This window comes from Apus apus, chromosome 1 (genome assembly GCF_020740795.1).
Source record: "Apus apus isolate bApuApu2 chromosome 1, bApuApu2.pri.cur, whole genome shotgun sequence".
Lineage (NCBI taxonomy): Eukaryota > Metazoa > Chordata > Aves > Apodiformes > Apodidae > Apus > Apus apus.
The window spans coordinates 94944472-94967854 of NC_067282.1; the positions used below are offsets into that span (position 1 = coordinate 94944472).

Genomic DNA, 23383 nt, shown 5'->3' on the forward strand with positions numbered 1-23383 from the left:
GGTCGTGAGGCTGAAGGCTCCTCATCTTTATCAGTGTCCTATGGGTGAACCTTTACAGCTTATCGCACAGCTTAGCTCTTCCCTTTGAAGTGTTAAAGAACACCAGATGCCTGTGATTTAGGTATTGAGGTGTCAAAGCACACTAGATATCTTGTGATTTAAGTATGTGAAGGGTCAAAACTTTGTAATTTTTCACCAGCCTTTAAGAAAGCCTGATTTGATTAACAAACATAATTTTATTTATTACACCGCCCTGCCCGGCCCTGCCCTGCCCTGCCCTGCCTTGCCCTGCCCTGCCCTGCCCTGCCCTGCCCGCCCTGCCCTGCCCTGCCCTGCCCGCCCTGCCCTGCCTGCCTGCCCTGCCCTGCCCTGCCTGCCTGCCCTGCCCTGCCCTGCCCTGCCTGCCTTGCCCTGCCTTGCCCTGCCTTGCCCTGCCCTCCTGCCCTGCCTGCCTGCCCTGCCTGCCTGCCCTGCCCTGCCTGCCCTGCCCTCCTGCCCTGCCTGCCCTGCCCTCCTGCCCTCCTGCCCTCCTGCCCTGCCTGCCCTGCCCTGCCCTGCCTTGCCCTGCCCTGCCCTGCCCTGCCCTGCCTTGCCCTGCCCTGCTCTGCCCTGACCTGCCCTGCCCACCCTGCCCTGCCCTCCTGCCCTGCCTGCCCTGCCCTGCCCTGCTTTGCCCGACCCGGCCCGGCCCGGCCCTGCCGGGACGGGGGGCGGGAGGTCCCGGGGCCTCGGGTCTGGGTAGGTGTGTCTGCGTGGGTCAGGGAGGCTCGGTGTCCTTGGGTTTTTCCTCTAGGGTTGAGGAGCTGGTCTTCAGCGCCTCAGCCTCTGGCGTTCGGGCCGTCTCCGGATGGCAGCGGCTGTCGCTGAAGCGTGGGGCAAGGAGGGTTTTGAGTCATCCCGGGTGGCTTGAAAGGCGTCTCGGTCTGGCCTGACAGAGCGTAAGGTATAAATACGGAAATGAGAGAAGTAGCGGTGCGGGGTGGTAGCCTGTGCCGCTTACATCCTTAGCTGGCAGGAAACGGCTCTGGTACAAAACCTTTTCCTAGGAGGGGAGCGGTAAATTCCTCCGTATTTGCAGGATTTAGTGGCATGCAACAAAGAATACATGGGCTAAATTAGTTCAGATGACATAAATGCTTCCGCAGTGGGGATGCATACTGCTCCTGCTGCCACCTGAACTCTTGAATTCTGCACAAGATTGTGTTTGCTCTAGTTTGGCATACCCAAAAGAGGACTAGAGAGAGGCTGTTTTCAGGCGTCTACACTTGGCATTCATGGTAGCATTCGGGCAGAGAAGCAGCTCTGGAACCTCTTTTTCTTTCTTTTCTTTCAGTCGTTTGTTTTTTTTAGGGGAATTCTTGGTGCATCAGCCCTGAACTGGAAGCACTGAGATACATGCAGCTACTTGGATTAACCTGCCCATATTAGAGCAAATGGCTAATGTACTGTATGCTACTTCCAGAGTTAGAAGTAACTGCTGTGTTATGGTGACCTCTCACCTTCTGCCTTGCGAAAGCCAGCAGTTCCTCTAGTGCTCCTGTCTAAAAGCTCTTGCAGTAGAATGTCTCCCTGGTTCCCTAAAGCACCTCTCTGCTCACAGAACCAGTAACTGTTGGGTGGGCTTTGGTGTGTGTTTGGTTGTGCCTTTTTTTTTTTTTTTTTTCTTTTACTATGACACACAACAGGCCTCCTTTCCTTCCTGTGCTGTATGGTTGAGGTAGTTTCCGTTGGTTCTACCACGCACTTACTTTGATAAGCCAGGAGCTATTAGGTGTTCTTAATGGCATCTCCCTTTTGCTGACCATTGAGGGACCATATTTCTGTCTTGCTAAGATTGCTTCCTTCTGTTGTTGAATGGCTTTTGTTGTTCTGTAATGTTATGTAATCTTTAGTATTTTTCAACTATCATTTATTGAAAATATACATGAAAATATTCTAAATCAAATAGAGATATTTATTAGAACAGTTTTGTATTTATCTTAGTTTATTCAACTTTGACAGGGGAAGACAGGCAATTGTGCTAAAAGCTTTTCTTGTCTTCAGTTTGTTCTTTCCTTGACAATCCAATATAGTACAGTGTTGTCCTCAGCACCAAACTGTCATCATGCTTTAACTGAACAAACCTGAATTCATTTTAAATGTTTGTCTTTTCATCACTAGTAAAAGAAACCAGGAAGAATTTATTTTTAGATATTACTTAGCATATCTGGTTTCTAGCTGAATCACAATATTTCTGTGGTAGTTAAAAGTTATTAAATTTACTCCTTTATTCCTGCTTTGCTTCTCATTGGGATTTAAGAAATTAGTTTAGGGAAGCAAACACAAAACAATTACTGGAATTAGGGAGTATTATGTGAAAGGATGAACATGTATATGTCTGTACTGTTGAGAATAATTGTCATCTTAAATCAACCTGATTTTCTGCTATCCTAAAGTAGAAGACTTTATGGCTAGAGGAGCTCTAACTGCAAGTATTTTGGTTTAGTATTCCTTTTGAATCCATATTATATACTAATCTTTTAAGGATACAGACAAAAATAATCTATGTTAAACTGCTTCAGGCTCATTTTTCCAGCTCATTAAAATTTGTTAAAGTTCAGTGTCAAGAGAGAATGATGTGTCAGTTGGGGACCTGCTAATAATAATCTGTGTGACGGAACAGTGTGAGCTTATTAAATTCACATCTAGCTGAGTTGGCGAAGCTCACAACTGTTTTGAGAAGCAGGAGTAGAATTGAGAAATAGCCTGAAAAACTGGAGAAATACTTCAGGAAAAAAGTACAGTGGTATTGAAAAAGGACATGTACGAGGCTGTGTACTTAGGCAAACAGAGGATGACAAAGGTTGGGCTAAATATCTGTCCTGGGAAAAACAAAGATGGAATGTTACAATGCCTTGTACTTTCTGTGTAGAAGTTTAAGTGCTATGCTGTAGAAAACCCCAAAAATATCAGGGCGCTGCAGTGCTGGTTAGAGTTGCGCATCTTGTAAGCTAGACGTGCATTTACTGATCTCAGCTGGAGTATTGTGACTTCCTCAAGTATGTTTTCTCAAGCAATTTAAGCCATTTGGAGAAAATGCAAAAAAAAAAAAAAAAAAGTAGAAGTTGTTAGAAATTAAATGTAGTGCTGTTTTTGCATTCTAGTGTTAGAAACATAGTGTCAGGTTTGGTTTTTTTACATATATATATACCCTAGTGTTAGGAATATAATAGTTTGTTTGAGATGAGTGAGATATCTGCACATTCCAAGGACACCGGGAGTGGTTTACAGCCCAAGAAACTGAGGGAGTGAATTGGGCTCCATCTGGGGAAGAAGGATTTATGGCCCAAGATAAGACTGAACAAAGCCACTTCTATATTGCTTCTCAGAGCAGGATGACACCAGTAGATTTGTTATTTGGGAAGACAGCCAAGGGGGCAAGAAAGATCAAAATTGTACCTTAAAAGGTAAAAAGTAAACTGCTAGAATGGAATGTGTAAACAGGGGCGGGAAACTTACAGGATAATTTGAAGCGTCGGATAGGCTGTAAACCCTGGAGTACCCAGCCAGTGGGGAAACAAGGGAGGGAACTTTGCATTGGGAATAGGGAATATAAACTGTTATTCACCTTACTATGGATGTGCCTACTTGCCTAGGTCACCCATTCTTGTGAGAATGTAAATAAACTGTGCTTCGCTGAAGGATAGTTGTGGGGGCCTGTTCATTGGCTCGACAAACGTTTCTCACAAAGTCATTCAGAAAGCTTGAAAATTGGGCTTAAAAGAAAAACAAAGAATTGTTGCTGCCATGCAGTTTTTCTTTTAATTGTTAGTCATGTTTAACATAGTTTTCAAATACATGAAAGTCTGATGTAAATAATAATGTACTTTAATATTAGTAGGTAAAAAGTACATTGGATAAATGTGCTTAGAGGAGATACAGGTTAGACTCTGGTTTTGCAGTCTGCAAACCCTTTGTTATTCATAGCCTGTAAAAATAGATGATGCAGTGGTCGAAACGACAGAATTTTCCATGCAAACATCAGATGATATACGTAGAATTGGCCACTTGCTTTCTCCAGTTTTCTCTTGCAGCTCATTTTCTGTGCTTCCAGTATATGAATTGATGGTTACAAGTGTTAAAATGTGAATTGGTGTTGATTAACTTTTTAAAAAATTTCAACCAAAGACACTAATAGAATCACAAAATGGTTTGGGTTGGAAGGGACCTTAAAGATCATCTAAATCCAACCCCAGCTCACAGGAAGGGACACCTCCCAATAGACCACACTGCTTAAAGCCCCATCCAGTCTGGCCTTGAACACTGCCAGGGATGGGGCTTCCACAGCTTCCCTAGGCAACCTGTTCCAGTGTGTTACCACTCACATAGTGAAGAATTTCCTCCTGATGTCTTAATTTAAGTCTCCCCATCACCCTTTGTCCTATCACTACATGCCCATGTAACAAGTCCCTCCCCAGCTTTCCTGCAGCCCCTTCAGGTACTGGAAGGCCACTATAAGGTCTCCAAGGAGCCTTCTCTTCTCCAGGCTGAACAGCCCCAACTCTCTCGGCCTGTCTCCAGAGGAGAGGTCCTCCAGGCCTCTGACCGTCTTTGTGGCCCTCCTCTGGACTTGCTCCAGTAGCGCCATGTCCTTCCTGTGTTGGGGGCTCCAGAACTGGACACAGTATTGCAGGTGGGCTCTCTGATTATATCTCTCCTTTTACCTGCAATGGGAGATGGAGTGAACAGATGAAAGGGCATAACTGGAACCTTCAATAAATAGTTATTATGTATTATTTTATTGTATAAAAAAGCAGGTATATGGTGACACTTCACAACATAGTGTTACAGCAGTCTGAAGCACTGAGACTTTGTATTTGAGACTGAGTTCCTAAGCCAGGTAAGAGCTCAGCATTCACAGAGTCCTAGGGGAAGAAATTCCACAGGCCGACTCAGCATTCAATGAAGCAGCAGTTTCATTTGTTTGCTTAGAGCAGAGTGGTGTTTGTTTTTACGCTTCCAGCTTCCTGTTAAAGAGAGCAAACAATCTTTTGTCGCTTGTATTCCCCATGCCACTCGTTAGGTGTCTGTAGATCTGTCATATCCTCCCCTTGGTCGCCTTTTCAGACTGAAGAATCATAGTCTGATCCCTCCCAGGACAGAAGCTCTTCTGTACTTTGGATTGTCCTTGTCACCATTCTATGCCTTCTTCTCTTCTGCTACCCACTTATGGAAGCAGGCACTCTAGAGCTGCACATGGTATTGAAGATAAGTCTATAATGGATTTCTAGAATGAATTATGTTTTCTATTTTACTTCTTTAATTCCATATCAGTTTCTAACTTTTTTCTCCTTTTTGACTATTGCTGTGCACTGAGCACAAGTGCTTACATTTGTACATGTTTTTTCACCATAACAATAAAGAGCTTTCTGAAAATTCCCTTAAAACTACAGGGCCTTTCCTGAGTAACTGGTAGAAGTTACTTTAAGCCTTGTAGTGGATTTTGAGTTAATTTTGCAGAGAATTAAGGAAACTGTGCATCCCTTTAGGTCTGGAGAAGAAATGTCAGCAGTTTAATTATGTTCCAAAAAGATATTTTGAAACAGGTTTTCTGTCATACTGCTTATTAAGGTACGTTACAAATAAATATCTAAACAGAGATTGAGTGTGTGAATTCTATTTTTTTTAAGTCTCTGCAAATACTTGAATACGTGTACCTGCCGGGAAAAGCATTGCCCTGCACTTTAGATCTGAGGGGCATCAATCTGTTAGTGTTTCTTTGGAACTGAAATTTAAAGTGTTACACTGTATCACAAGACTTAACTAATCTACCTCTGTGTCATAAAGCAATGAATTTTACTAAGTAAGATTATAACATTCAATCTGTCAGTTACCAAAGATGATGGTATTACTTAAACAAAATTGCTTTTTTTTTCTTTCTTTTTGGATGGCTTTGACAGGCTTATACTTTTTATGTTACTAGCAGAGTTCTGTGATTTTTGTGGGATTTTTTTTTTTAATTACTATTAAAAGCTAGTGGAACTTTTTTGTTTCTTTCTTTTTTTATTCTTAAAGTAATGCAAACATTCTCAATACAGTGAAAACAATCTTTTCCCCTGCAGTGAGTGTTTTCTTTGTGAAGGGATACAAATATTCTAAACGGCTGTTACTTGCCAAAAGTTAAATAGATGCCTTTGTTATTGTAAGCTTTTTGGCTGAATTGTAGCCATCTGTTGGATCAGTATCTGAAAACAAACAAACAAACAGTTATTTCCTTTGCTTTCTTGTTTCCCAGTGATCAAATGTAGTTTGGCATTCTCCAGGCTTATCTGACAGCTTAGATGAGTAACAAATTAGTGCATTGCAGAAATAAATTTTGTAGTGAGATCCACAAGGTTTTATCGAATTATTTTCCTTTCAAGTTTTGTGCTTTCAGGAGTTATTTCCTACAGTCTGTGGATGCCACTTCAACTCTGTTATCTGAAAGAATTTTGCAGACCTCAGTATACAGATTGCTTTTCTACATACATCTCCTTTTCACAGAGAGAACTTGGTTGTCATGTAAAATATGAAGTGATTTTTGCAATTAATTCTAAAATCAAGTTCAGGATTACTGGTAGATGTGCAAACTGACTTTGCCCAAGTGAAATAGGATGTATTTGTTCCAGTTTCTTCCTAATATAATCAAGTATTAGACTGACATCAAAAAAGCAATTTCAGACTGATGGCCACTAACATAGGCTGTTAGAAGTTGTAGTAATTGGCAAGTGATTAATGGTGTAACACACAACTGATTAAAAACAGAAAGTCAAGTCAGTTGTGTGGTGATGATACAATTTGTTGATTATAGTTCTTCTCCTTGCATGTTGAAAAGTGCATTCTTAGTCAGAGGACAGAGGGATGTGCTGCCTAAATTGTACATAGCAATTTAAGCTCTGTACATCTGAATATGGCTGCTTAGTTGGTGGTTTGGGCATAATTTTAGTGACTTCTGCCTGAGGTTTCCTCAGTTCACACACATTTGCTGTGTCCTCACACTGTTTCCCTTTGTTCTGTAAGCCACAGTCTGGTTTAGTGTCTAGTAAGAGAAAACTTTCAGACCAAACATTCAGCCCCAATTGCAACTTTGTGGCCTCTGTGCTTTCAAGCAGTGCCATGGACTGGTGTGAAATAATTCAAAACAAAGTGTACCTTATAGATAGCCAGATAAATTTAGTGTTCAGCAGTATCAAAACAATTGTTTGTCCCACAGCATTGTTACTTTCATCTGTTCTCTGATAGCTGAACTGTATACAAAGTGGGACATCTAGGATTCTGCATATCTCACAGTTACTGGTAAAGAGGTCTTTAGGAATTGGAATATCAGATAGTTATGAGGCAGTTCAGATTTAATTGGTAATTATTTTTTAAGGTGGAAAATAAAGAGGAGAGAGAGCTATCCTGCCTGTGATTCTAGCATACATGTTTCCCTCCTGTCAGGAATTTTCCTGTTAAGCCTTATCTTCTCATGCTCTGGTCCTTCCCTTGATGATGGGCATTCTTACACGTGTCCTGAGACGTATCCCTTGCCCTCCACAAGTCATTTTATGCACCATTCTTTGTGTAAAAGAAAACACAGGATTATAATAAGCAAGATACAAGGTCCTGCTATGTGGTGAGGAAGGGATTTATGTTCAATACATTGAATTTATGGCAATAACACGTGACATGAAACAAGTCTGCTATGCTCAATCTGTTCTGCAGCTGTGAAATTACAGCACCAGGGCAATCCCTAGCACTTTGCAGCTGAGATCCAGATGTTGGGTCCAACCAATAAAACACTGGTTTAAATGCATTCAGACTGCTGATAATCAGTCCATGACAATGCACACAGGCCTTCAGTATTACAACTCTATATACCCTTTTTTAGAAGGGTGTGGGGAGAAGGACTTGAAGCACAGAGGAAGGAGCTACATAGTCAAATAGGAAAAGGAGCTACTTGATGCACAGCTCCTGAGCTATATATTGCAGTGCTGTTTGAGTAGCATGGGGTTTTCTGAACTCTTATGTTAATTGTTATTTCATTTCACTGTAACTCTACCTATTTTTTTAATAAAAGCAAGTTAGTCTTATATACAAATAATTTATCCCAGTCTTTATATACCTTTATGTTACTTTCTTTTAGGCCAAACTAATCTGAAGAGTCCACAGGATATTCAGGTCTATATTGTAAATACAAATTTCACTCTAAGGTGGAACTACACTGGGAATGATACCAATGTGACATTTTCAGCACAATACCGGTGGTAAGTAGTAACATTATTCTGAGCCAGAAATCTCTGATGCTTATTCTTGCACAAAAGCATATTAATTAATTACTATGCATCTTGATGTGGCCACGTAAAACTTCTAGAGACTTTTTGAAACCCAGGAAGTAGAAGCCAGGAACAGTAAGTTTTGAAATTAAGTGGAAACCTAGTATTGTCCTTTGTTTATCTAATTCATATGTAAAATTATAATCTTCACTGACATGCAGAACACACTTGGAAGTAATACTTAATACTAGAGCAGTTTTTGAGAAGATTAACTGGTACACTTAGAAATGTAGTATTTAGATATATTTATTATCTTTTTGTTTGGTTGGTTTGGGTTTTAATAAAGCTGCATTGTGACCACATACATGCAGAATTTGAGAGAATTTTCAGTGTAGGTTTTGAATAATTTTTTTGGTGTTTATTAATCCAGTTTTCTCATCTGCAAATTTTGATCGCCAGATGAAACAATTTAATTTTTGCTCTTAAATGTTTGCTTGGTTTTCTTCAATTCTTTCATGCACCAATACTTATGCATGCGTACGTATTTTTTATTTTGTGGCACTTTCCTAGCAAGTAAATATTAAAAAACACTTCTGAGATAAAATTCACTTTAAATGTTCTTGATCTTAGAATATCCTAGTCTATGATTTTGGATTAAAAAAAAAAAAAAAAGCTCGACTTCTTCACGTGTAGGTAAAAAGAACTGGTTTGAAAACAGTTTTATTGTAAAAACATAATACTGGTCTGAAAGATAAGATACGATTTGAGGATAAACTGTTACTACTTCGAGTCTGTGCTTCTGTATTGGTCAGGTCGTCTTTAATCTCGATACGAAAGATCTTCTTAAATAAGATAAGGATTGTATTAACTCACAAGAAAAATAGCTTCTGTAAAGAGAATTATTCCAACACTTACTGCTGAACTCCACTTAGTGTTTTTCTTTCCCCTAACCTACATTTCTTGCTAGTGTTAGAATTGGACTTTTTTGCCACGTTTATGTGGCAATGAGATGGATGGTTAACCTTTGGTAAAAAAGCTAAAATAATAAACTAATACATTAAATTAGTTAATTAAATTGTGATAGGAATTCCAGGGTAAGTAAGTAGATAACACCGAAACCACACTCTGGTACTGGTAATAAAACAGCATTAAATGATGTGATGTGTCTTAGTATTAAGAAGCAAAGAAAAAAAAAATCTCTGTACTTAGTATAAGTTGTCTATTGTTTTTATCTTTGGGGGGCTGTCTTTCTTACAGGTCTGAAGATTATAATGTAAATGAAACAGAATGGAAGGAGTTGCCTGGGTGTCAAAATGTTACTGGCATGAAATGTGACTTTTCCTCAGCAATAACTGAATACTATGATACACATCATGTGCGTATAAGGGCAGAAAGAAGGGAAGAAGTGTCTCCATGGTCTAGCATTTTTGAAATGATTCCATATTTTATAGGTATGAGCTCCATGTGTACTGTAATGATTTTAGTTAAATATCCTTCAGCACATTACTGTGGAAAAAACATGTGGTTTCCATTGCTCATAACAATATGATCTAGTGGGGTTTTTTTAACCTTAATATAAGATATATGCAGGTCATGGAATGTTATGATTCTGTCTCTTCTGACAAGGGTTAAGTATTCTAAGTGATGCTGGTTTATGACAGAATTTTCTGTTACTCTGTATTTCTGTAGATTTCAGAAAAGTAACTTTTGACTGGAATTTTCTGGAAGTTCTATTCTGACCTTGTGACTTTTCAGTATTTACATTATAGTACTGAAGCCTTCCCTCCATGTTGGATTGATTGAGCTAAATTTCTTGCCTTGCATATTTTAGAATAACTTATACAGTGCAGATTCTGGAAAACATTCACTAGTGATATTACATTTTCACTCTACTGCTTTTAGAACCAGGTAACAGTGGTTGGTTTTTAGGTTAGATTTCTATTAGAAATTGACTGAGATTCACAAAAACTGTGATCCTACAGGCAATGACTGTGATTTTGTTAGTTCCTCAAAGTAATTTAAAATAAGATACCATAGGCAGTTACCTTGCTTATTACTGTATGTTACTGTTTTGGTGTTTTTTCTTTAAATGATCGTTCTTGACTTCTAATATTTGCAGCTGAGATTGGTCCCCCAGGAATAGAGCTGAAGTCCACAAATGGAGTCATAAAAGTTAAGGTTTCTCCTCCAGAAGCAAATCAGGTCCGAAAAATGTGGCTTGCTGATATAGCTTTTAAATATAATGTAGTTATCTGGGAAAATTCATCAAATGCAGAGGTATGATCACTTTTTTTAAGTTTAACATAACTGTCAGAGATGTACTTTAATTGCTTAATGCTCTAACATGGAATTATTTCATTATATAATTGTTGCTGTGCAGTTTAAAAATTGAGTGGGGATGTTTTCTTGGGTTTTTTGCATTTTTTTTGCTAGATTATTGTATTAGATATTTGGTGATTAAAGTTTTCTATTTCTGTTAAATGCTAGAGCCACTTTCTAGTGCATGAGGCAGAAGGTGAAACCATCTCAGATGTGTTGAAGCAGGAACAGGGAGGGGAGAGCTCAAGGCAGTGGGAAGAAACATTTACAGTAAGGCACAGACTTGGGGGAGGGGTAAGAGGCTAACTTGATCTTGCTGAGACCATATAGTTTGACTACAGCTGTCAGTACACTGTCCTGTGTCATTAACCTAAGTTCTTCGCAGGGTCGGGTTTTGCAGGAATTCTTTTGAGGTCTTGTAATTGTGAACTAGTTTCCAAGCCATAATGTGCGTTTCACGCAGCCAACATAGCTGTTCTGTAAAGGCCAAGGTAGAAACAGTCTTTCTTTTTTTAGCCTTTTAGAGGAATGAGTGCCAGCTTGATTAGGGTAGGAATGGAAGAGGTATCTGTGTTCATTTGGAAAACCTAGTCATAATATTTACACATCAAAGGGGAAAAAAAGTCTTTAAGTATAAGCTATGTACAAAGGTTAGTCACTTAAAAGTCTGGTAAACCAAAAGCAGGGAGGTAGCAGGGGTGAGCAGTGTTTGTTCAATGAATTGAGAGACAGAAGTGTATTATTTCTCTTCTGAGTATGTGAATGAATATTTGTGTGGTGAGCTGTGTCATGTAGAGCAGTGCTTCAGTCCCTCCCCACTTTCATGCATTGAAGGAGCACAACGTCCCTTCCTCTCAATCATGTGGCTAAGCTGGAAGCTTCCCTTAAACATTTATTCAGCTTATATATTGTCCTTCATTCCCTGTTCTAGCATTTTTGTTGGCATATTATTTAAATGGGCTAAAACCTAGGGAAGAAAAAGCGTACTCAAAAAAAATCAGCTCATCAGGAAGAACAGGTGTCTTCATATGCTGTTTGCAATTGTTTCTTACAGCTCAGAACTCAAAGTATTTTACCTACTGACATAATTGATGATCTTGCACCAGACACTACCTATTGTTTGAAAGTTCAAGCAACTCTTGCTTTGGAATCACAAGAAGGTTTATTCAGCCCCGTTCATTGTATAAAAACTACCCGCAAAGGTACAGAGTAAAATTATTGTATCTTCAAATGATTACTCAAGTGTTAGTGGTTGGAACATGAATAGTTCCAAAGCAATAGAAATATGCAGACATGCCAAGTTTCAACTAATTTTGGTGTAACAAAAATCTTGACAGTTACATACATCTTCTACTTTAAATCAGTATAAAATATGAATATTAGAGTTTTAACAGTTCAAAAAAGTTTTTGCTCTGAAGCAAATTCTACCTGTTAATTTGGATTGCAAAAACTACTTTCTGTATTTTGGAAAACTGGGTATTTTTGAATTTGTGACTTTGAATCAGGAGGAAAGGGTATGTATACAGGCAAAACAAAAGCCTTTTGTACATTTGGACTAAATGAATGTGTATAAAGTTGAGCTAACCTTAAAAAATATATTTGTTTTATTCAAACCCTGGTGAAATTATTACAGATTCTGAGGAACAGCTTAGTGGCTGTTTGTCACCAGCTTCTTGTTTTGCATGTCTACATTTAGATTTATTTGTGTGCTGTTCAGGTGTAAGTTTAAGTACTTCTAAATGTTTATTTAGGAAAAAAAATAAGTGGTGGAATGTAGAAAGTCAAACATTAAATTGGATGGATAGTATGTCAAAAGTACATTATGTGTGTATATTTTACACATTTTTCTAATCGAGTTATTGCTGAACCAGTTTATTTCCACTAGACTCAATGTTTCTGTACTTAAAGTTTTCTGAATTTAACTGATTGTTTTACTAGAGGCTTAACAGGCTGTTGTCACAGACTGACAATGTCACTAGTGGTCCGGGACAGCTGTCTATATCCATAGACTTTGATTTGCCATCTCTATATCAAAATGTCAATGCATGTTTTCATTACTGAAAGTGTCCCATGACCATTTACATGAGAAGTATCCATTCAGAGAGAAATTGCTGCACATAGTATAAAGCTTTTCAGTAACTGTGGGTTTCCTTTTCATTTTGAGCAGTGAATGACCTATTCTGTGCAACAAATGTGAGTGTTCTTGCTTTGAATATGAAATTTCATCTGCATTGGAATAATCAGTATAAACTGCACGTGAGCTACAATGTGCAGTATCTAATGTGAGTTAAACAATTTCCATGTTGCTGTTTAAACAGGTTATGTCATTCAAAATGCCATTAATTGTATTTTTCAAGTAGTTATTAGATGTTACAGTGAAATACTTAGCAAAAGTGGCTTCTGAAACATTGAGTACCTTACCTGGACACAGTGTGGCTTTTAAAATATATAATATAATATTCTAGAATTTCAGGGTACTAGACTTCTTTTAAGAATGTTAACTACCTGATGGAATGGACTGCTAAAGGTATGCGGAGTAATATTTTACAAAACTTCATATATTTTTTAATATGAAGAAATTAGATGCCTAATTAGCGAGCAAATTAAATTAGGCGAGCAAAAATTAATGTGTACAAGGTTTCAGTTGTCAACATATTTGTTTAGTTCTGGTCAGATCCCAACAGGGAAGAAAAAGCCCATCATGTCTATAAACCTGTATCTGAATATCTAGTTGTCACACAAATAATTGTGGCCAGCATCTGAACAAAGAGGAGAGAGACCTCTAGCATTCTTTTGGAATTTCTTTGGCATGACAGAAAAATAATCAACTTAATAGAACTATATGGAAAATCATGGTTTATATTTAATTTTTTAAAAAATCTAATATGTAATATAAAGCACCAATTTGTATTTCCTGATCCATTTAGATTCACTGTTTCAGTTCTCAATGAAAAAACAGTATTCTAAGTATGAGAAATTTCTAAGAGGCCCATTCTTCTAAAAATAATAAAAAACCTACATAGCAGAAGTGAATGGGGTTTGGAGGGTTTTCTAGTTCAAGGACCTCACATCAAAAACTATTAACATGTCTCTTACAGTGGGTATCTGAAGAAACTTCATGATGACTACTCGATGAAGTGGGTCAATGTACCTGGATGTGAAAACATCACTGATACACAATGCAATTTCTCATCTATCATAACTACTACTTCTGGATTTTATTATCTCCGTGTACAGGCCATGAGTGAATATAATAAAACATGTTTCTCCAATGAAGTAAAAATAGATCCTCTGATAACAAGTAAGCAAATGTGTTTTCTTAAATTTTCATTTCTCAACAGCCTTATACCTAATGCTATTTTTTTGCAAAAAGAAACTTGCTAGATTAATGAAACAAAATGCATAGTTCCCCTACAGAAACTGTGTGGGGAATCCTGACCTCATCAAGTTAAGAAAGAATTTTTCCATGGCCCTCTATTCAGCACAGCCAATAACTAAACCACGATGTATTATATGACATTTTATAATCTCACTGTATAATACATTAATCACTGTGTGAGCTTGTACTAGAAGTATCTGTAGTTTTCCTTTTGCTATTGACAGTAACCATTTACTGGTATCTCAGAAAAATGTTGCTAAAGTCAAATAATTTTGGAATCCACTGCCTCTATTTTCTTGTGCGTCTATGCTCATCTCCACCTTTCTCTCTGCCCCTGCATAGTGCACCCCTAAATTTTGTGCTGAGGCAGTATGACACATGACTCTGAAAAGCGTAGTGAAAAAGCAGTCTTAAACAATAGTGACATCTAAGTCAAAAATTTGTAACACTCTCCAGAGTGATACTATAGTAATTTTAATCTTTGTTGTACTTTTTTATTTTGTAAGAAATGTGACCTTACTAAAATGTTTGACTTCCAAAATGTTATCAGTCATAAATGTCAAGAAACATTTATCTAATACAGAGAGTAATATTACATTGCCTTCCATACTGAAGATGGAATCAATATCTATTCTATATATCAGCTTTTCCTTGTCCAAGGTTTTGATTATTAGGTAATTCTTTAGTAAGATAACAATTACCTAGGTAAATGATTCAACAAAACAAAACCTGTAATGCTTTTTGCTTGTCAACTATACTATAACAGTGAAAGAAGGCACATGTGAAAAATAGGGCCTGTATCCTAATGAGATTAAGAAGTGTTCAATAGTTTGGCTTGCAGAGTTGATCCCTCTGTCTGTGTATTTCATCTCACTGAATAAAGCTGTTAGTCAAGTTAGTCTTTTAAGTATTTGCTTCTCAAAAATTGTCATAGATCTAAATTACAGTATTTAATGCAATATTTTTATTCTTTCTGTCTTATTTTGAACTTCTCTTTTTTTTTTTTTTTTTAATGTCTTAAGATGAAATTGGCCCTCCTGGTGTAAAGGTGGACATCAGTGATGTTTTGCTCCATATCCAGATTTCTCCCCCAGGAGGACCGGAGAGTGAAGTAATGAGGGACCATTATGACTTGTCTTACCGGATTCTGTATTGGAAGAATTCTTCAAATAATGAGGTGTGAACTAGCTAAATACTTAAAACAGTATATAAAATTTGTTATGACTTAAATACTGAGCTTGAATTCTTCTCAAGTTTATTTTCAAGAGAGGCACATACATCAGTCATGCAGTCAATTTGCTTGTTCTTTTTTTCCTGAAATATTCTTTCAAAAATCTGGTCAAGACAGGTTTTATCACAAAGTAATTAACACTTTAATCTTTTTCCACTGATGTGGCCATATGTAATGATGTGCAGAACTGCACTGCATTTTGCACAAGCTGCTAAATGGGTCATTTGTGAATAGAGGTTGTAGGGTACTGTCTTTCTTACAGTGTGACTCCGTGCACTGTCTAAAAGTAGCTTCTGGCCCCTCAGATTCTTTCTCTGTATTTAGTTTTGCAGCTGTATGTATCATAAAGCAATGCTGTCTTGCATGCTTCTTGCTCACATTCTAGAAGACCCTTTCATAGTCTTTAAATGCTTCTCATAGTAAAATATTTTACAGTTATCAGTAAATATGTATGTGTAAATGTGTGGAAGAGAAGAAGAAAATCTGCAACAGGTTTTGCACATAGCTTTGAATTGTAAAATTTCGGTATGGTGAAAGCAGTTGGTTCTTGCCAGTGTATCCTGAATGCCCTTGCTTAGGAGAGAGTTGTATGGTTTCTTTTATTTAATGCAAGTGCAGAATGGTGTCTCGCTTTTTACAGAACTACTTCTTCAGCAGAGGCCAATGTTTTGTGGTGCTTTGTGTGCATATTACACTTTCAGTTATTCTTTTTCAGAAGGAAATCAAAATAAAAGAGATCAAGCAGACAATAGGGACAGTCTCTGATCTAACACCCTCAACTTTGTACTGTGTGAAAGTACAAGCATTCTCAGAAGTTTACAACAAAAGCAGTTATTTCAGTGAAGAGGAATGCATCAAAACACGTGGAGGTAGGAAAAGCTTGACAATGGTTACACCTCTAGAAGTAAAATTATTAATTCTTCATAGGCCTTTGCAGGTCTCACTAGTTAAAAAATGTTTGCAGCATGACTTAATGGCTACACAGAGTTACCACCCAGCAATCTGTCTCTTTTCTGCTCTGTGTTCTCTCCTGTAGGTAAACTAAAACTGCTTCTGTTACGACCTGATCAAAATTACATGACACAACTCAGTTTAGAAATTATCTCAGGTTAAAGACTGGAATGATTGTGAATTAGAATTAGTTCTGTACAATGACTTGTTAATAGGCAAGCTTTAATTTCCAGTACTCATATACTTTAGGGGGTGCAAGAAATCACTAAATGCTACATTTTCAAGAATGTTTGATTTTTTAAGTTGTCTTAATTCTACTGTGGTCAAATTACTTTTTTTAAATCCTTTGCTAAAGTGTGAGGAGGCAAATCATCAGACTCATTAGATCTGAAAGCTCACCTTTGTGCAAAATACATCTGTAGGTGGATTGCACTGAGAACATAATAGCAAGTTATCTGTTGAATTTGGCCAATTAACTTCTATTAACTGGCTATAACACTAGAAAGATGATTAAATATCCAAACTGACTTTAAGCTAAGGAAATGTAATCATAGTAATGCAACTTTCTCATATCTTAAGCTCTTAGTGTTCATTTATATCCTAGTCCTCACTGCTTTGTCTTTATGAAGCCTAAAAAGGAACAAGTGTTACTTTTTTAGCTTCCTAAGATAAATTCTTTGGTTTACTAGTTAGGTGTTAGTCTTCCCTGTATTCTTTTATTACAATGAGCTTACTTAAGACCAAGCAGTACATTCAAGGTTCCATATTGAGAGATGCAGTGATACAGACCATGCCCTGTGCTTTTCATGTGTTCTTATATCCCAGTGAGGAAATCTTTCATTCTTCAATCATTCATACTAACTGGAAATAGAGTTTAAAAGACCTGGTTGTCTTATCTTGCTTATTTTAGAAGTGTCTCCTGGTATGTGTTGTTTTCATGCTCATACTCCCTTTGGTTTGTTTGCTTGATAAAACATAGTGCCAGAGAATATGTTGCAAAGGAGAAGAGAGGAGAGAAGGAAGCTTGCACAACTCTTGAACTTAAGCACTGAATAGCTAGCTAATGATTATAGAGATAAAAGGTTTCTTTGTCTACAGGATTTTACTATCAAAAGCTGGATTCTGTCCTTTTAAATTCCTTCTAACACAAGGTCCCAGCTGGAATGATTAGTTCTGGAACTAAGCCTAGCCTGTTAGATTTCCCACACTTTCTGGGTTAATGCAGGACCATGGAGTGGTTTGGGTTGCAACAGACCTTCAAAGATCATCTAGTCCAAACCCCCTTGAACACTTTCAGTGTTGGGACACCCACAGCTTCTCTGGGCAACCTGTTCCAGTGTCACCACACTCTTCATAAGGAATTTCTTCCTTATGTCCTACCTATACCAACCCTCATTCAGTTTAAAACTGTTGTCCCTTGTCCTGTCACTACAGGCTTTGGTAAAAGTGTCTCTCTGTCTTACAAGCCTCTTTCCTGTATTAAAAAGCTGCTATAAGGTTTCCCTCAGAGGTTTTCTTTTCCAGGCTGAACAACCTCAAATCTCTCAGCCTTCCTAGGAGAGGTGTTTCAAGCCTCTGACATTTTTTGTGGCCCTCATCTGGACCTGCTCTAGCAGGTCCATGTCTGTCTTGTGCTGGGGACCCCAGAGCTGCACACAGTACTCCAGGTGGGGTCTCAAGAGAGTGCAGCAGGGCAGGAGAACCTCCTCCCTCCACCAGCTGGCCCCTTTTTGTGCAGCCCAGGATACAGTTGGCTTTCTGGGCTGTAGGTGTACATTGCCAGCTCATGTTCGGTTTTCATCCACCAGTGTCCCTAAGTCCTTCTCAGGGCTGCTCTCAATCCATTCATTCCCCAGAGTGTACTGATACTGGGTCACTTCTTCTCTCATCCAATAAACCATTTGGATGTTTTTGTGTCCCTGAAGACCATGCAATTCTAAGCACTCTAATGATTTCCTGGCTAAATAACCATGGGCAAACTTCACTGTAGTAATTGCCCATTCTTATACCATAGCCCATGGGAATTCATGCTCCTGTATCTGCCTTTTCAAAGGAGAACACTCTGTCAATTATGTGTTGTGTTTCTTGGGACTAGACCCTGTACACAACCAATAATGAAATACATTTATATGCCTGAAGTGCTTCATGGTAGCTGTCTCTGTTCAGTCTTCTTGTCCTGCTGTCAAATAGTAGCATAAAACTGGAATATAACTGGATTTTTGTTCTGACCTGTCTGCAAATGCCTGTGTTCACATATTCAATAAATATTTTGTGCATTGTTTTTAGTAAAACTATCTAAGAGTTTGGAATGGCACCATTTTTGTAATGACCATTATGGCTGGGTGTAATACTGCAGAAATGTGAAATTTTATGGTAAATGCTGTAGCAGATTTTGAGATAATCTGTTCTTTAATCTTTGTATTATATTAATGCCTACACAGAATGTTTTTATTCACTTTTTTAGGTAACTTTTTACCTCTGATAATTTTAGCAAGATTTATAGCTGCCCTGTTTGTTGTCTTGGTTGTGGCTACACTGCTTGGTTTTGTCCTGTATCAAGTCTACAGTAAAAGCAAATACATGTTCTTTCCATCATGTCATCTTCCTGTGAGCCTAGAGGTAAGATGAGCCCTGTTTTTCTCATTAAGCAGATATATTAGACAAATTAACATAAAAATATTATTTTAAATTGTTTATCTCTGGTCTTATGGGTATTCCAAGATTAATTGTATAGGTTTAAATGAAGTGCATGAATTCCTATTGAATAGTAGTATAGTAGTGATTTCTGTGATTTATGGTTTTTTTTTCTGGCTGTGCAAAAGTGTTGTTAACAATCCTTCATTCCAGAGAGTGTACATGTCTACAAAATGTGATGATGTACTTTTGCCCTGCTGTGTGAGTTGGAGAAATGTTTTCCCATTGTGTTATCTGGAAGAGCATACTCTAGCCTTTTTGCCATCCTTTAAAACTCAGAGAAAAAGGAAATTTCAGCATAGCAGGCAGCAAATGTTTCTACCATCTCTTGACCCAGTGGTCTGAATGGTTGCTAAAATGGCAGGTAACATCCAATTTCCAGCTCAGCTTGGCACAGATAGTACTTAGTAGGGATCCTGTTCTGGAATGAACAGGGCAGCACTTAAGTGTAGGTATACTTTGAAATATAACAAGAACTTCTTTTCACTGTGCTTGCTTTTATGTTGCTCAGAACTTTGATGTTGAGCAGTGGATGGCCGCCTTAATGTGTGTCACTGAGGCTACTAGGATATGTAGTATATAAACCTGTAGTTTAAAACCAGTCTTACAGTTTACAAGAGCTAATCTGAATTGAATGCGTTTGTAATGCAGTGTTTCAGCTGGTTTGTTCAGTAGAATACTGGTAACATCATTAATGTAATGCATATTGGACCCAATGCTGTTTGACATCTTAAAATCTGGATGTTGGGATCAAGTGCATCCTGATGAAGTTTGCAGATGACACCAAATAGAGTGGGGAAGTAGACACTCTAGAAGGGAGAGCCACCCTCCAGGAACACCTGGAGAGGCTGGAAGAGTGGGCTAACAAGGATCTCATAAAGTTCAATGGGGACAAGTGTATGGTCTTGCACCTGGGAAAATACAACCCAGGAGCACAGCACAGACTGAGATGCACCTGGCTGGAGACTCGCTCTGTGGAAAGGGTCGTTGGGGTTCTGATGAACAACAAGCCCAATACCAGTGACCAGTGGGCTGAAGCAGCAGAGAAAGCCAGCAGGATGCTGGGCTGCATCAACAAAGGTGTCACCAGCAGAGAGAAAGAAAACACCATCCCACTCTGCTCAGCACTTGTCAGACCACATGTGGAACACTGTGTTCAGTTCTGGTCCCTGCCACACAGAAAAAAAGATGTGGACAGGCTGGAGAGAGTCCAGATAAAGGCCACAAAGATGATCAAAGGCCTGGGAAGCCTGCCACACGAGGGAAGGCTGAGAGAGCTGGGTTTGTTCAGCGTGAAGAAAAGAAGGCTCAGAGGAGACCTTATTGCCATGTTCCAGTACTTAAAGGGTGGCACCAAGAAGATGGAGACTCCCTATTTACAAGGAGTCAGATGGATATGGGGTAATGGGTACAAGTTACTGCTGGGTAGATCCCCATTGGGTGCCAGAAGAAAGTTTGTCGCTATGAGAACAGTCAGATACTGGAATAATCCCCCCAGGGAAGTGGTGGATTCCCCAACACTGGACACTTTTAAGACTCAGCTTGACAAGGTGCTGGGCCATCTCACTTAAACCGTGTTCCTACCTAGAAAGGTTGGAGCAGATGATCCTTGAGGTCCCTTCCAACCTGGCATTCTATGATTGATTCATATTTAGAATCTTTTATGATGGATTTGTTATAAATGACCACTTCAGAAAATACATTTAAAGCATGTAGGATAGACAGCAGCACACTATTGAGAGCTGCGTAAGGCTTGGTATTCTGCTGCAGCAGCTCACTTTCTTCTTTCAGACTCTGCTTTATAACTGATGATGATTTGTAGACTTTGCAAACACACATCTGTCATTCCCATGATACCACATGACCTTTGGAAGTGTTCTGAATTAGGATTTTCCTTTAGTTCTTGTGTAGCCTCTTAAGGTTATAATCGATGAAATACTGTGGCTATCTAGATGATTGACAACTATGAGCATAGCAAAAGAGCTAAGATTAATGTTAGTGATTCTTTAGTGTTCAATTATATGAATGCAACTAAACTTCATTCTAACTTTGAGTTTGTGAACTTAGGGAGACCAGTAGCATATTCTAGTTAGAAAACCTCATGATACTACTGAATATGATAAACCAGATTTGTACAGATGTTGTGTTACGCAAAATAATTATGTAGGCGTTATATAAGAATGTTCATCTCTTTTCTGCTTCTCTTTTGGCAGGGTTTTGGAGAACAGGTCTTAAGTCTTCTCTCAATTAAAGAAGAACCAGTAGAAAAGTGTTCTATAATTGAGACCATCACAGAAGAAGTGAATCAATTGGATTTTAAAGACTACAAACATTCTAAACAGAGCAGTCAAGATTCGGGGAATTATTCTAACGATGATGATACTTCAGTGAGCAAAGTGTCAGAAGAAACACTAGGAAAGCAAATAGCATAACTTTTAAGAAAGTGAAATTCATGTATGGGACTGGCAGTATAATAAACACTTAAGTATTTTTTATTATGCCTAAGGAAGACAGTGCAACTTTGGAATCATTGTCTTCAGGCTTTTAAATCTGCACTTTGTTAGTGCGACGTTACAAACCTTCTCTGCTGCAAGCTGACTGCAGTTAAAACACAGTCAGGTCCTCCTACCCTACACCATTTCGACTGCCATTTCATTGTATGATAAAAAGAATATCATCTGCATAAAGAGGAGCAGATTTGCACACTTTATATACTTGAACCTCAGAGAAAGCCTACTCTGTTCCACAGGCAGAGTTTCTCTCTATCTTAGAGGTGTTGTTTTGTGCTTGTTTCTTTAATGCCAGTGTGTATTGTGAAAGAAACTGTAAATTCCAATTTTGAATCTTACAATGTTTACACAGGCAGAAGGAAAGTGATGCTGGGTAGAATTTTAAGAGCTGTTCTGATGCTCTCTTCCAGTCCGCTCAGGGCAGTTCTTTTTGGCTCAGCAGGTCCAGAGCAAAAGATGGTAGAGACCAACAGTAGTAGCTGCAGTGAGGTGGGTCCTCTGAGCCTCCTTGTAGAATTCCTTGTGGCCACAGCTGCAGGATGCTCCTAGTGCTACTTGTTTGTATCCCTGCATCAGGGTGCTTATCTGGGCAAGTATGAGGATGGGAAAAGGCAGGAAGGAGGTTTACTTTATAATAAAGAAAAATTTCATAGTGGAAGTTCTTTGTAAATAGTGGTTGGGTCAAATTGTTTTGCACTGCATTTAGGATTAAAAAACCCTACAAATGTCTGAGCCAGAGGTACACTGCAAGAAGAAACTGTTACTTAAAATGACAAGGCATGTTATGAGGCATATTCTTAATTAACTTTTTTTTTTCCCCTGTGGCTACGTAACCAGAAGTGTAAAATATTTCCTCCTAATTGAACTGTATTTAGAAATGTGACTCTCTTTTAACAAGGAGAAAACTTCTGTCATTCGAAGGACTCATGTTGAATTTAGAAAAAGCTTTTTAACAGAATGGTGAGGATACTTGTCATTCAAAGCTTTTTCAGCTTAGTCTCACTTTGCCAACAGACTTTTCTTTGTCCAAACTGTAAGGATATGTGATACAATAATGTTTTAATTCTGAAGTAATTTTTTTAAGTAGCTTATTTTTTTATGAAGAACTATTTAGAGTAAACTGAGCTTCTTGTAGGCTGCTGCTTACTGTAACAAGCAACGATTAGTGTTTATATAGAGCTTATTTTTAATTTTAAAGATGTGATCGAATTTTATAAATTTTATGTCCCTGTGTTCATTGAAGAACAATAAATTTTGCATTTTTACTTCTTTATCCCTTTCTTGGTTCCGTATTTTTTTGATGTAGTGACATTGAAGTTACATCATGCTTAGGAAGTTTCCATGAGCCTTCAGTTACTGTCCTTCCTAAAAAAAAAAAAAGCAAACTACAATGTGAATAATTAAATTATACATTTAATTAGGGCTTACATTGGGAGTGTTGCATGAGTTAGACAAAGTGCTAATTCATTTTCTGAATTGGGGATTAAAATGAGAATGCTTAAAGTGAGCATTCTGATCATTGTGGTCTTTGGTAAATAGTGTCTGTCTGTGAATTCTTGCAAGGTACTTAAACAAAAGAGGGTATGAAGTTGGCTGTGTATGTGTGGTCTCTTCAGTATCATGTGTTTGCTGTGAGGATGCAACTTGTTTCTTCAGCTGTTCCTCATGTAATTTATGTCATAGCTGACCTTCCTGGATGTTTTTTCCTCCTAGACAACTTCAATTTCAGTCTGTTTTGTGACATACTTCTACTGTAGAGTTTTGGGGTATTTTCATTTTGGGGATTTTCAAAAGTGAAGCTATTTGAAACATCTTTACTGAAGTAAGGTCTGGTGGTGGTTTTGCTTTGATGTTTTTTCCTTGCTCATCTAGGAAAAATGTTTCATCTGATATTTTGGCAGTTGTGGGCTATGATTTTTATAACTGTTTTCTGTGACACAAGATTTTATTTGCCTCCTGAAGTTTCAGCACTCTGGAATAAAGCTGTTTAATGTGAAGGATTCCACTGTCAGATTTCAAATTATGG

General features: G+C 38.2%; 1 protein-coding gene across 2 annotated transcripts in view; it reads left to right on the forward strand.

Annotated features, from left to right (window-relative positions):
* IFNAR1 (interferon alpha and beta receptor subunit 1) overlaps positions 1-23383 on the forward strand; it is a 36749-nt gene that overhangs the window by 9070 nt on the left and 4296 nt on the right. Inside the window, exons 2-11 of one of the 2 annotated variants that reach the window (XM_051618217.1) lie at positions 8144-8264; positions 9531-9724; positions 10393-10550; positions 11647-11794; positions 12760-12874; positions 13691-13893; positions 14994-15148; positions 15918-16071; positions 18618-18772; positions 21061-22630. In XM_051618217.1, coding sequence (XP_051474177.1) covers positions 8144-8264; positions 9531-9724; positions 10393-10550; positions 11647-11794; positions 12760-12874; positions 13691-13893; positions 14994-15148; positions 15918-16071; positions 18618-18772; positions 21061-21279 — 1622 coding nt within the window. In that variant the 3' untranslated portion in view covers positions 21280-22630. Of the gene's footprint in view, positions 1-8143; positions 8265-9530; positions 9725-10392; positions 10551-11646; positions 11795-12759; positions 12875-13690; positions 13894-14993; positions 15149-15917; positions 16072-18617; positions 18773-21060; positions 22631-23383 lie in introns of those variants that run through there. The other variant, XM_051618209.1, reaches the window with a different exon arrangement.